The 14276-nt window shown below is 45.1% G+C and overlaps 1 protein-coding gene across 3 annotated transcripts in view; it reads left to right on the forward strand.

The window, feature by feature from the left end:
• Positions 1 to 14276, forward strand: part of cyth1a (cytohesin 1a) — a 77133-nt gene that overhangs the window by 45938 nt on the left and 16919 nt on the right. For all 3 annotated transcript variants that reach the window (XM_084071523.1, XM_084071521.1, XM_084071522.1), the window contains exon 2: positions 10353 to 10435. In XM_084071523.1, the coding sequence (XP_083927649.1) occupies positions 10353 to 10435 (83 nt within the window). The remainder of the gene's footprint in view (positions 1 to 10352; positions 10436 to 14276) is intronic.

The following is a 14276-nucleotide window of genomic DNA, read 5'->3' on the forward strand; positions in this document are numbered from 1 at the left end:
ACACACACACACACACGCACACACACACACGCACGCACACACACACGCACACACACACGCACACGTGCACAGGCCAATACATTCTGTATCTCTTTGCATTTCCCCTCTGTCAGCAGCTCATCCTGCAGCGTAAACATCTCCATTTATGTGTTTCCATCTGATCAGAGAGAGTAAAACGTCCCGGAGCAGCAGAGCAGACCGCTGGATGCTGCAGGCTGCTGTCTGTGACGTTACATTATTTGGCACGACCAGATTTCACTTTTCAGATTGATTGAAGGGATAGATGAGATCTCATTTTTGAGGGGGTCACCATAAAAACATGAACGACTGACATAGATACATACAATATACCAGTGGTGTAAAGTAACTAAGTACATGTACTCAGGGTACTGTGCTTAAGTATAATTTTGAGGTATTTTTTACTTTACTGGAGTATTTCCAATTTTCAGGACTTTTACTTCTATTCCACTACATCTCAAGAGGCAAATATTGTACTTTTACTCCACTACAATTCTTTGAAAGCTTTAGTTACTAGTTACTTTGTAGATTTTGATTATTATTACAAAACCACTTAAGCCCTATATACATTTCGGCCAATTGAAAATAGCCGATCTACAAGCTCACAATGCGACGCATTGTGAGCTTGTAGATCGTCTATTTTCTGCATAATGAGTACTACTTTTGGTACTTTAAGTACATTTTGATACCAATACTTTCTTACTTTTAATCAAGTACATTTTTTATGCCGGACTTTTACTTGTAACAGTATTTCTACATTGCAGTATTGATACTTTTACTTAAGTAAAACATTTGAGTACTTTTCCCACCACTGCCTAGTGGCCCTTTGGTCCCTATCAGGATGACATGGAAAAAGGGAGAATAGGGCTGTGTGTGTGTCTCTGTGTGTGTGTGTGTGTGTGTGTGTGTGTGTGTGTGTGTGTGTGTGTGTGTGTGTGTGTGTGTGTGTGTGTGTGTGTGTGTGTGTGTGTGTGTGTGTGTGTGTGTGTGTGTGCGCGTGTGCACGGTACTCCTGGGTAGCTGTGGTATGGTCAGGTGGCACAGCAGGTGGTTTATTTTGGTCAGTCACTTTTATCTTCCTTCTGCTGTGAAGCCTTCTGAACTGGGTCACTTCTAGAGAGAGAGAGAGAGAGAGAGAGAGAGGGAGAGAGAGAAAGGAGGGGCGCGTGGGGGTTCAGAGAGCCACTCTAGCAATTTCTAATTTCCTGATTTCTCAAGGACAGTCCTCCAGTGATCTGGGTGGAAATGAGACGTCTGCTCCCTCTGCCATGAGGAGAGCAGGAGGAGGAGGAGGAGGACCACAATCAGGGCTCCGTGTAAGTTAGCGGGCTCCGCCGGCGTCGTGGGAGACAACGGAGGTATAATTGGCGTCTCCCTTGATGCCACCTCCTCCCGGGCCCTCGCCGTGGCGCTGACCCGGGCCCTCGCTATAGAAACTACCACCATCGGCCACGGCACGCGCTCATATCGGCCTGCTAACCGTGATACTGATAAGCCTGAGTTATACTTGGTTGTGTAGGCGGGTGTCGTCGTGTCGCACAACAAAAATAGCCACAACTAAGTAGAAATCAGGCTGTACCGTAATGATAAGGGCACACACGCACACACACGCACACGCACACGCACACACACACACACACACACACACACACACACACACACACACACACACACACACACACATACACACACACACACACATACACACACACACACACACACACACACACACACACACACTTGTCTCTCACTGTGATGTAGGCCTTGTGCTGGGCAGGCTGTAGTCTATTATTGTAAGACATTCACAGGTGTTATCAATGCTACTAATGAAGGCTCTGTTCCATTCTGGTCAGACGGAGTCAGGGTGCTGATATTGTGCATGTTGGCTCACTGGAAACACTCCCAAATGGCCCTTTACGGGTGTGTAACTCTGAGAGTTATGGGGGTCGTGGAAACCGGGTGCAGTACGTTAGTCCGACAGCGCATTCCTCCGACAGCGCAGCGCTCCGACGTTTCCAATACTAAACCCGAACCAAACCCGCACCCTAACCCTAACCGCACGCGGATGCCACATAGTCGGAGAAAAGGTCTGTCGGATTAACGCATGCCTCCCGTGGAAACCACTGTGCTACACTAAATGGAACAGAGCCTTCATTAGTATCATTGGTAACACCTGGGAAGGAAGTGATAATATAGCTGCTGTGAATAGAGCCTATTCTGAGCTTGAGTCGTACTCATAACATCAGATAAGATAAACCTTTATCGATACCTAGAGGGAAATTCTAGTGTCATAACGAAGCAACAGCAGTGAGAATGAAACAAGGTAGAGGTACAGGTAACTCTAAGAGTAAGAATAAAAAAGATAAAATAAAATGCTGAGCTGCTGTTCTGGCCCAAGATAATCTGCACTGGATCTCTGAATGAGTGAACATATGAGCAGTTTATCAGTAAATGTACAGTGAATATACATGTGGGAAATGGGAAGGCTGGGCTAAGATGCCACATCTTCATGAGAAACTGTGGGTAAAATCCCCTGCTCTGTCTGGTACTGTACGTCACTCAGAGTAACCACAGATTCATCACAATCACAACATTATTCTTCACTTCAGCAAAAAAGTGAGGAAAAGTCCCTGTGTTTTAGTTCTGAGAACAGTGTCTCATAGCAGAGTGTGGCGTTGTGTGTCTCTGTGTGTGTCTGTCTGATTGAATAGTACATACCTGTACAGTCAGAGTCAGTGTAGAGACGAGGGCCTCCTATGTGTTGCTGGGAAGTGGGAAAGAATTCCTTTAAACTTTACTGAGATTTAGATCTGGTCTGACAGCACTCACTAGAAACGAGGGGTTGGTCTGAGCAGCACAAAGCTCTGCTTTCACTGTGCCAGACGGACCCAGATATAGTAAAAATGCACTCTTCCCTTTTTGCATTCTCTCTTTGTAGCATTATTACCTACATTCCCTGGTATAATGTGGAAATAAGGGTGGCCCTGCCCCATTGAGACCTGGAACTGTCTCATTTTTAGATTTGAGCTAAAAAGCATTATTTTCCACTTTGGGCTATTCAAAAATAGCAGATATACAAGCTCATAGCGCGCAGAGTGCCGCGCTACGACCTTGTAGATCTGCTATTTTTTGAAAAATCGTGAAAATGTGTGCAAATCTTTGAATATATATATTTTTAAAGTGAACATTTTTAACTCAAATCTTTGCTTCTGGAGGTCCCTGGAACAAAATATTTTGATGGGGGTCCGCGGCCAAATTCATATAATATTGGGGGTCCTTGACATGAAAAAGATTGAGAACCACTGATATAGAAACATACGTTTTTCAGAATACTGTTGAGATTTAGGAGAGATGTAGACATGTAGAATCGGCTTCAGGTCTCAATGGGTTAAGGGCTTCACACACCGGGAGCGTGGCAAATAAACAATACGAACAAACGCCGGCGTATAGTGTTTCACATCAAACTGTTCATATGATGCCTCATTCATACAGGTTGATGCTTTTATTCGTGGTGAAAAATGTACCTCATTCTGAAGAAAAACTGCATAGCTTTATCACTGCATAATATTTACCATCATTTCAAATAGCTACATTTTGTGGCTAATTAACCGCACGAAAACAACGCCGTCGCTGTGAGTAAGGGACCCACAGAAACCGCGCACAGAGCCATGTAGGCTATTTGGTGTGAAAATACACAGCATGGGTTGTTCTAGTTAGATCGTGTTTCTGTTTTATTTTTGAGAATTCCGATGAAACAAAAAGTTCGCTCGAGTTCGCCGAGCGCTGACACGGCGCCAATCACAGCAGGAGGAGGCACAGCCTGAAGTGCTGCGTTGGCGTGTGGGTGTTGTGTGTGTGCGTGCGTGCACTGTACACATGTATGTGTGTGCGTGCATGTGTTCAAGTCCATGTACATGTGTGCCTGACTGTAGGTCGGGGGAAAGTGTGTGTGTACATGTGATTCCCCTAAGGATCGGCAATACAAGGCCCTGAGGAGAGAGAGAGCGACAGAGAGAGAGAGAGAGAAAGCGAGAGAGAGATGAGTTGGTGGGTGGTCGGTGTTTCGTGTTGAGCTCACATATAAGTGTCACTTAACACTGGCTCTGCCCAATTCGATTGCTGCGGGGTCCTCATCTCATAACTCATTCCTATAGAAATCTGATAGAGGCCAGACATATAATGTGTAATATGGCTTATGAATATGGACGTGGCAACAAAAAAAATACCACATTTCCATATTCCATTCGTTCCCTGCTTTACCCACCCCCCACCAGCAACGACATCAGAAAAACATCACTGAATCAGTTTTAATACCACAGCCTCTCGCTGTCTGCTGTGTCGCAATCTCCGTCTCTCTCTCTCTCTCCCCCCCTGTCTCTTTCTCTCTGTCTTTCTCCCTCTCTCTCTCTCTCTATTTTCCTGTTGACAGTCTTTACATTAGCTGTCAGGATGCCGATGCTCGTTGCTGAATGACAGCCAAGTGAGCGCACACCCAGACAGAAGAAAAACAAAGTCCCCCTCTCAGCAATTAGTTAAGTGGCCGGGTATAGGGTTCCCCCACCACCTCCTATTTTCCGCTGCGTTCTGGGAAATGACACTCTTTCGGTACCCCGACACACCCCCGCCCCCACCCCCACTCACTCACGCACACACTGACGTAGTCTCTGGGCCTGATTGTTTTGGGTGGAGCCGTGAATCAGACGTGGATGGGTGTGCCTCAATTAGTCAATGTCTGATCAGCAGAATTCCTCCAATAGAGATGGTGGAGGGGCCATTCTGTATGTCTCCATACCAGTGGTGTGTTACTAAGTAGTAACTTACTAAGTACATTTACTCAAGTACTGTACTTAAGTACAATTTTGAGGATTTCTTTACTTTACTGGAGTATTTCTATTTTTCAGTACTTTTACTTCTATATTGTACTTTTACTCCACTACAATTATTTGTAAACTTTTGTTGCTAGTTACTTTATTGTGATTATTATTACAAAACATGCATTAACCGCTTCAGCTCTACTATATACATTTCGGCCATTTGAAAATAGCCGTTCTACAAGCTCACAATGCGTCGCATCGCATTGTGGTCTTGTAGATGCGGTCAAATTAGCAACAGCATACATCAGAAGCATCTTCCATAAAACCCAATGGTCTCGGATATGTCATAAAAGTAAAGGTTAGTCATTGCTTTGCCTCAACCTGCAATTTCTTTAAACTGGTTGGCTGAATGTATGTAGAACAGCAAAGCACAGGTTTAGAATGATGAAACCTTAAACATCATAATTCTACATAATTGTGCTCATTGTTTTGGAAACACAGCGGTAGTGTGCATGGGGAAGTCCTGTCATGCTGTTTCACAAATCACAGACCGGGACGGCCTAACATAAATTATCAGTCGTGAGATTCGCTTTTGCTTTAACCCATTAAAGGGATAGTTCACCCCCAAAATGACTTTTTTCGATTACTCACCCCATGACGCCTTGAATTCATGGAGTTTAGTTTTTTTTGTCGCATTCCTAAGCCAATAATTTTATAACCTGCGGAGACTCAAAGAGACTCCATTGAGTCTCCTGGTGTCCTGAGACACCGGTGGTCATCAAATTATTGGCTCTGGAATGCGACAAAAACAAAACAATATCCATGAATTCAAGGCTTCATGGGGTGAATAATCAATAGAAAATACGATTTTTTTCCCCGTTGAACTATCCCTTTAAAACCGGGAAAGCATCTGTGTCATTTTAGATTTTAGCGTTGGCTATTCCAAACAATGAGCTATTTTTGAACATTTTTTAAAAGTGTTTGAAAAATATTTAATCATTTTGAATTACTAAAAAGTTTGAGAACCACTGCTTTAGAAGGCATTTGTAGAATCACCCTCAGATCTTAATGCGTTGTTCCTGGATCTCTCCCTGCGCTCCTGCCTGTCTCCTCTTCTGTAGTTCTCTGTCTCAGTGAGGAATGCTGTGGGCAGTGTCGTCGTGCTGCGCTGTACGGTGTGGTGTGGTGTTGTGTGGCTTGGTGTGGCTTGTTCCAAGCATCCGCTATAGCTTCAGCCCCATGATGACTTCATGTCTCCAGAATAAGGAATGGACATCCTGCTTTTAGACTTGCGCCCCCCCCCCCCCCCCCCCCCCTCGGTCACTCTTTGTTTGTGCTGTTAAACACGCGCCGGGGCCCCATTCTGGGTTTACTCAGCGTGACATTAACTTGTCCAATCGATGGGAGACGGGGCCCATTAAACGCACGAAGGCCCACGGATTTCGGGGGACTGTCAGCATGCAGCGCTGGGCTCTGCAGCACAACATGTGTGTGTTTTTGAGTGTGTGTTGTGTGTACCCGAGTGCCACGTCGTCTTCCGACCTCGACAGAAACAAACGCTCTCCGGGGACCTGTCTGGTTAAATAAAAAGGTCAGGCTCGACTAGAGGCGACTATTTATTTCACTTTCTGTCTGCGTTCCCTGTGGTTCAACCTATTATTGTCAGCATCTCCCTTCACAGGTGAGGGTGGGTGAGCACATGCATGGCTCTAAATCATTGGTTCTCAAAGTGGGGTCCGGGGACCCCCAGGGGTCCTTGAGGGAGTTCCAGGGGGTCCCCAGCTAAATGATGGATAGTTAGGAACTAATTGAATATGGGTCTGTAACTTTGACAAATGGAAAATGGAAAGTGTACAAATGGAACCATTTGTACACTTTCCATTTCCATTCCAAAGTGAACAAATGGAACCATTTGGTTCCATTTGTACACTCTCAGAGTTAAATTAACATTTATTTTACAATATAAATTGGGGTCGCAGAGATAGAAATGCCATTAAGTGGGGGTCTGTAGCCTAATGCATGTCAAACTGGGGGTCCTTGAAATTAAAATGGTTCAGAATCACTGCTAGAGCCTAAAAATCTGCTCTCATGGGGGTCCCTGGCATATCTTTTCAAATGGGGGTCCGCGGGGTAATAAGTGTCAATTTGAGGGTCCTTGACATGAAAAAGTTTAAGAACCACTGCTCTAAAAATGCAGCGATTCCCAACCTGAGGGCCGCCGAGGATATTGCAAGTGGGCCCCCCAAAATCCCCCCAATGTGTGAAAGGTCAACCTGTAATGGACTGCGGTGCTCTCATCCCAGCAGCTGACTGAGAAAGAAAAAAAGAGTAAGACTACAACATCGCTTTGTTGTGGAGCGTTTCTGCCGTCCCCCTTGAGGGCCCACTGGAAGCCTCTCGTTTTGGACCTTAGCTGTCCATTGTCCATTATCTCCCATGGTAAAATATTGGCACACATTATAATGAATGTTATGTGTTCTGCCCGGGGACATTAGTTTAGGCAATATAGGCATGCCTTTCACTGGCCTATTTAAATGAAGCATTTTATAGTTTATGCGTGACGACTTTTGCTCGTTGGTTTTTTGAAGAATATGCGCGTTGAATTATGCATTAAAAGACCGCACACGCCACGCCAAGGCACACGCGTTTAAGCTTTTATATTTGCATGTCCCGTCCTCCGCTTTGAGGAAAGATGAGAAGAGAACTCAGTAATTATGAAGGTGCGTGCGTGGTCGTTTCTGTACATGCGTGCATGTGCATATTTGCGTCTCAAAATTCAGCAAAAGCTAACAATTTCTGGCTGACTGCATGAGCTCACGCTTATGTTATTGATTGCTGTGCTACGCTTAAATTAGTTTTTTTGCTTATTTGTGTGCCTTGTCCACTGACCCAGCCTTTAGTGCAGGTATAGGCCATGTCCAATCAGAGTTTAGATGTCCTCACATCTGATCCTGATCACTTCTTTTTACATCAGCTACAAAAGTACGATTTTATACTTCCTGTGCCGAAAATAGTCGATCTACAAGCTCACAATGCATCGCGACGCGATGCATTGTGAGCTTGTAGATCTGCTATTTTCTGCATAATACTCATTCAGTCATTGTCAGTCATTGTCAGTCGTTGTTTAGGTGCACCGAAAATAGTTGATCTACAAGCTCACAATGCATTGTGTCGCGATGCATTGTGAGCCTGTAGATCGACTATTTTCGGTGCATCGCGACACGATGCATTGTGAGCTTGTAGATCTGCTATCTTCTGCATAATACTCATAGTCAGTTGTTGTTTAGGTGCACAGAGGGAATGGTATAGTAGTGGTCTCGGTGTGTTTTTCGTGGCTGTGTTCGTGGTCTCACAGGGTGGGGCTTCAGCGGAATGAGTAACATGATTCCCTGCGTTGATGTAGGTCAAGCCTCAGCTGCCCTCTGCCCCGCCGCCATCGCCGCCCGTGTAGCCATTGGCTTGTTAACCCTTCAGTGACTTCCATAAAGTCAGCCCTTATAGCCCGCAACCCCCTGACCTACGAACCCTACAGCGTGGGTTATTATGAGAGAGGAGGGAGGGAGAGAGGCCACAACACTGCCTCTGGGAGGGGGGGGGGGGGGGGGGAATCGACGAGGTGCCACTGAAGGGCTAGAGCTCGATCTTCAGCTATGTCAACAAGGAAGGCCGTATTCACTGACCGCAGTGACCGCGGTTTGATAGATTGTCAGAATCGATCAAATCTGTCAGAATGAGAAGTTTTATTGGCACATCACAGGTTTATAGGTGTAAAGAAGTGGGTGAAATTAGTTTTTTGTTTCAAATATTTTTTATTATGAAGCATATACAGATACAGATAGCAGATATAGATATACATTTTCAATTCAAACACTTCCAAATGCTTCAAAAAGCAAACAGACACACACACAAAATAAACAGGTATGATGAAAAGAATACAATGTCAAAATGTACATACAGTATGGGTTGAATTCTTATAACTGCTCACAACCAAGGCTGCTTTTATATTTCCAAATGTGTACACTCAAACCCAAACAAAAAACTAAAAGACCCCCCCCCCACTCCCCCCGCCCCAGAAATGCTGTCCCAAATCACACGTGATGCTGGTCATCCACTGGATTTAGCTTACAGAATTAGTTTTTTGGTCAAAGCTAAATCATTTATAGTTTTCAGGAAAGAAGAAAGGGGGACAAAGAGAGGGAGAGCAATGGAAAAAGCAGAGAAGAAAAACACATCAAAAGAAAGATATCAAAGATATCTGCGTTAAGATAAGTTGTAAGTAAAGCAGGTGTGAGCGTAAACAGGAGAGTTGGTATCGGCAGCATCTCCTGCCACTTCTTTGACCCACCCCGATGCTGTTGCTCCCGATGACTCACGCTACTATCCGTGTCACTTTGTGTTAGAGGAAGTGCTGGGCATGTAGCGTTGTTTGCCTCGCTTTGCGTTACCCCATTACACACACACACACACACACACACACACGGCGGCTCATCAATCAGGACACTTTGCTCCCCCCGGAGTCCTTAGCACAACGCTAATAATGACAGCCCTTTGCTTTAGGAGAGACAGGAAGACTGACAGGCTGCTTTTTAGACCTGTCACGTTAATGCTGCTCTGGCTCTGACGCTGCGCGTCGCATCGCTTCTCTGGGCCGATCTTTATTTTCGTTTAGTTCCACAGGCAGTGCATCAAAAGTGATTCTTCCTCAAAGCAGATGTACCCTGCTGTTTCAAACGGTGTCCCTTCAACGACCTTAAAAGGGTGATTTATACTCCGTTGCGCGCTGGTGTGTCACGCACTGAAAAATGGCCGATCTACAAGCTCACAACAACACGCTGCAGTGCTACGTGTTGTTGTGAGCTTGTAGATGGCTATTTTCGGTGCGCAACCAAGTATATATGAGACATAAGTTGGACTTATATACTGTATACATGACAGACTGAAGGAAGCCATTTCTAAAGCGTCTGCTCTTTGACATCATCATCATGTCCTCTCTGCAGAATGGGACACCCTTATCATATGACCCTTATATTATGGGCCGTGCAAAGACTGGTAGATCGTAGAAGGCGTAGAGAATTGGCTCTGGAACGCGGTAAACTTGGAAGTTTAGTGTTTCTCCGTTACGGATGTTCTCCATGTTGTTTGTAAACAGAGGGCGGGCTGGGCTGGCTGCCTGGTTGACCTCACAGTATCCCCTCATCTTCTCATGTGAGGCATTCCTCTCCTCTCCTCTCCTCTCCTCTCCTTTGTAAAACACACACTCTTTAACACATTCTCTTTTGTTATTTATCTTTCCATTGCTGAGATCCACAGCCCTTGCCTCAGGTGTTCATTCACCTTATGGCATCAGGGGAATTATTGCAGCATATATTGTTCTCTGTGTGCGTACTAAGATACCGTGCCTTCCTCCTTGGGGAATAGAGATAGCATCAGTGCGAGCGTTGAAGGTGAATGATATTTTCGGGTGCCGATCTGACCTGACGTTTCATCCCCCCCTCTCTTTCTCTCTCTCTCTCTCCCCAGTGCCTGACGACCTCACCCCAGAGGAACAGCAGGAGCTGGAGAACATACGCCGCCGCAAACAGGAGCTACTGGAAGACATCCAGGTAAGGCTGTGACTGTGCAAAATGTTAGTTTGACCCATTCAAACAGGGAACGCATCTGTGTAACCACTTTATCCATATTTTATACTTTGGCTATTCAAAAATATCAGCTATACAAGCTCAGCTTGTAGATCTGCTATTTTTGAAAAATCTATAATAAATAATCTGAATATATATTTTTTTATTTGAATATATATATTTTTAAGGGAACATTTTTTACTCAAATCTTTGCTTCTGGGGGTCCCTCGAACAATATAGTTTGAGATGGGGTCCGAGACCAAATACATATCATTTTTGGGGCCCTTGACATGAGAAAAGTTTGAGAACCACTGATATTATAGCAACATAAGTTTAAAAAAAAACTGTTGTAGAATCCCCAGAAGCAAAGATTTGAGTTAAAAATGTTCGCTTTAAAAAACGTCTACAGATCTACAAGCTCATCTACAAGCTCATAGTAAGCTTGGTGCCACGCTATGAGCTTGTATTTTTGAATAGCCAAAGACATCTAAAATGACAGAGATGCTTTCCCGGATTGAATGGCTTTACTCAGAGAGTGTAAAAATGTACCTGCATGTTAAAACTAACATTGATTGATGGGGATAAATCTTTAAAGCTACAATCTGGAACTTATTTTGATAAGCAAAACGTTATTAGAGTATGTAAACACGTTATAACTAGTACTGTCGTGGTTGGATGTGGTCTCTACTCTTCCATGGAGAAACGTAGACCCTGGTGCCGAGTAGTACTGCCTGAAGCTCATAAACACAAATCTCCCCTGGCCAAGTGGTACTGCTTCTTGTCTGAGCAGGAGACCCGGGTTCAAATCCTGGGCAGGACATCAAAGATACGGGATTGCTGCTTTAAGCCAGCCGAAGGGATGGATTCGAATAGATTTTTGAAACTGTCCAGGCTGCTTAAAGTTTCTTCGCGACTGCACAAGCTTCTACTGCACAAGAATCTAATTTATGCCGCACAGATACAAAGTAATTATCTACTTTGAGATACAATCATTGTAATAGAATGGGGAGCTCCACCCTCTATTATGACCAGCTTGGAGATTTAGAGAGTTTTTGAAGGTGGAGGCGAGGCCCCCCCCCCCATCTCCTGTTTTGACCTTGCAGGCCCAGACGAGGCCCAGACATTTGGCTGACCCCAGCCCAGCTCCAGCTACAACTCCTCTGCGGCTTCATCAAACACTTACCTCCCAGTTAGATTTCTTCCGCCTCTGTCCAAAAAAATCTTCCGCTGCTTTCCCCAAAAGTCCTTTCAAATGTTTCGACCCCGGCGGAATGCGAGGCATTTCCTACCCGAGCGCTCCGCGTCCTTAAAGCGGAACGTCGATGTTTATTCATGCAGCCATGTAATATGTCGTAATATGTTGTCGGAATGGGGCCTCTGCTCTAAAGTTGTTCCGTTGAGATGCTTGAGTCGCAGTATTTAGAATTAAAGGGAGATTTAGAACCGTTGAAAATGGCTGTCATTAACGTTGCCATTTCTGACAGACTCTGGCCCGGGATTCAAATTAGCAAGGTTGAATTTCCCTATTGTGATTTGTTTAATTTCCTGTCCGTCGCCCTTGCCGTGAACGTGCACAGTAAAATCATCAGTGTTCATTTGACTATTTTTCTAAAATTGCACCCAAATGCAATCTATTTCTTCTCTCTAGAGTTAAATGACCACCCAGGTTTTTACTGTGTTGTGTACCGATTCGTCCCTCGAGCTACTTGCTAAGGTCAAGCCTGTCAGTCAACCATGTCGTCAAAATGCCTTTCATACACAGTAAAAATCTTCAGTGTCAATTTATTTACTGTGTTGCGTGCCGATAAGTTCCTGCCGCTACTCGCTAAGGTCAGGCCTGTCATTCTGCTAATCGACCATGTAAGTCACATGACAGCCTTGGGGGGGGGGGGACACCACCAGTGCCAAGCTCTGCCAGTGATGTGGCCTTGCAGTGGGGCCTCTCCTCCAGCTTCCGCTGGCCCCCCCTGACACATAAACACTGGAGGTGTAATTTAACACCTCCTCTCCTTAGATGAGCTCTGGCGTGGACACCACCACCGCTGACCGTCAAGCGCTCCCCTCCGCTCCCCTCCCTGGGTCTGTCCCTGATCTTCACACCCACCCCACTCCTCCTCATCCTCCTTATTGACCCCCAACGCCCCCCCAAAACACCTCCTCTCCACTGACTCTGCATGTCACCCACCCCCCTGCACACACACACACACACACACACACACACACACACACACACACACACACACACACACACACACACACACACACACACACACACACACACACACACACACACACACACACACACACCTCCGCTTGCACAAGCACAGCCCTTGTTTGCGGAGGCAAAGCATCTGAGGAATGTGTTGTGATTGCGACCGGGGCCTTGAACGCACACATGTTCCTTTTTAGAGGTTTTGGCCCTGTGGTGTGTTGTTGTTATGCATCAGACAGCACGGTATACGCAAACACTGTGTTTGGTTATTGTGAATGGAGAGCCTTAGCGGGTGGATCCTTGAACCGTATGAACCCTAAGCGATGCTATTCTGGGCATGTCATCATAGGCGATTAAGGCGGACATTCAGCGAAATTACGCAAAATGTCGGCAAATACAGGCAAACGTTCAGTGAAAATACCCAAACATTCAGCGACAATAGCGGATCTGCAAGCTCACGTGTATATAGGTCTTGAGTGGTTAGTTATATTTCTTAAAGGAGTAGTTCACCCAAGAAATTACTTATTTTCTATCAATTACACACGCCATGAAGCCTTGAATTCATGGAGTTTTTTTCTTGTTTTTGTCGCATTCCTAAGCCAATAATTTGATGACCGGCGGTCTCTCTGGTAGGAGACTCAAATGCATGTTTGAGTCTCCTACCGCATCCTTGATGACGCCTTCGCCGGTCATCAAATCTTTGACTTAGGAATGTGACAAAAACTAAAAAAAAAATGAATTCAAGGCTTCATGGGGTGTGTAATTGATAGAAAATAAGTAATATTTTGGGTGAACTACTCCTTTAATTTAGTTGCTTTACTCTGAGATTTGTGTCCTCCCATAGTCAGTAAAGAACAAGGTCTGCCTCACCTGTGGCTTTTCTATTATCGTCTACTGCTCCAGCCTTCTTCGATCGCGATGACATCACTGCTTTCCACCCGTGGACTTTTGTGCCCGCTACAGAACCCAGCCCCCACCCGTCTCTCTCTCGGTGCCCGTGCAGCGCCAGCCTGGCACCGCCGGTGCCCCGGGCTCAATCGACCGCCCCTGCCCCCAATGTCATTAATCTCTAAAATGCACCGCAAAATATAATCACATTTTACCCTCTTATACTCCATTTGTATCGAGATCATTCCCGAATGTTCACCCAGCCCCTTAATCAGATTCGGAATGAGGATTGTCTCGGAAACAGAGTGGATCGGTGCATGTCTGTATCAGTTAACAACTATTGACCGTATTCACACGACCATTTCCCCCCACCCCGAAGGAGCTAGTGTTTACCATTCCCAGCATAATATAAGAGCAAAATTGTCGCTGTGTGAATCTATGGTAAATGGTGGAGGCTGTGTGAGAAGTGGCTGAGTGGCCCCAAGAGCTTTGGCCCCACATACGTACAGTGGTGGTAAAAGTACTCAAATGTTTTACTCAAGTAAAATTATCAATACTGCAATGTAGAAATACTCTGTTACAAGTAAAGTCCGGAATTCAAAATGTACTTGAGTAATGAAAATGTACTTAAAGTACAAAAAGTAGAAAGTACTCATTGTGCAGAAAAGTTTTCAAATGGATACAAATCTTTTGAAAATAGCAGATCTACAAGCTCACAATGCGTCG

The sequence above is a fragment of the Gymnoscopelus microlampas genome (assembly GCF_963454915.1).
Source record: "Gymnoscopelus microlampas genome assembly, chromosome: 11".
In the NCBI taxonomy this organism is placed as follows: domain Eukaryota; kingdom Metazoa; phylum Chordata; class Actinopteri; order Myctophiformes; family Myctophidae; genus Gymnoscopelus; species Gymnoscopelus microlampas.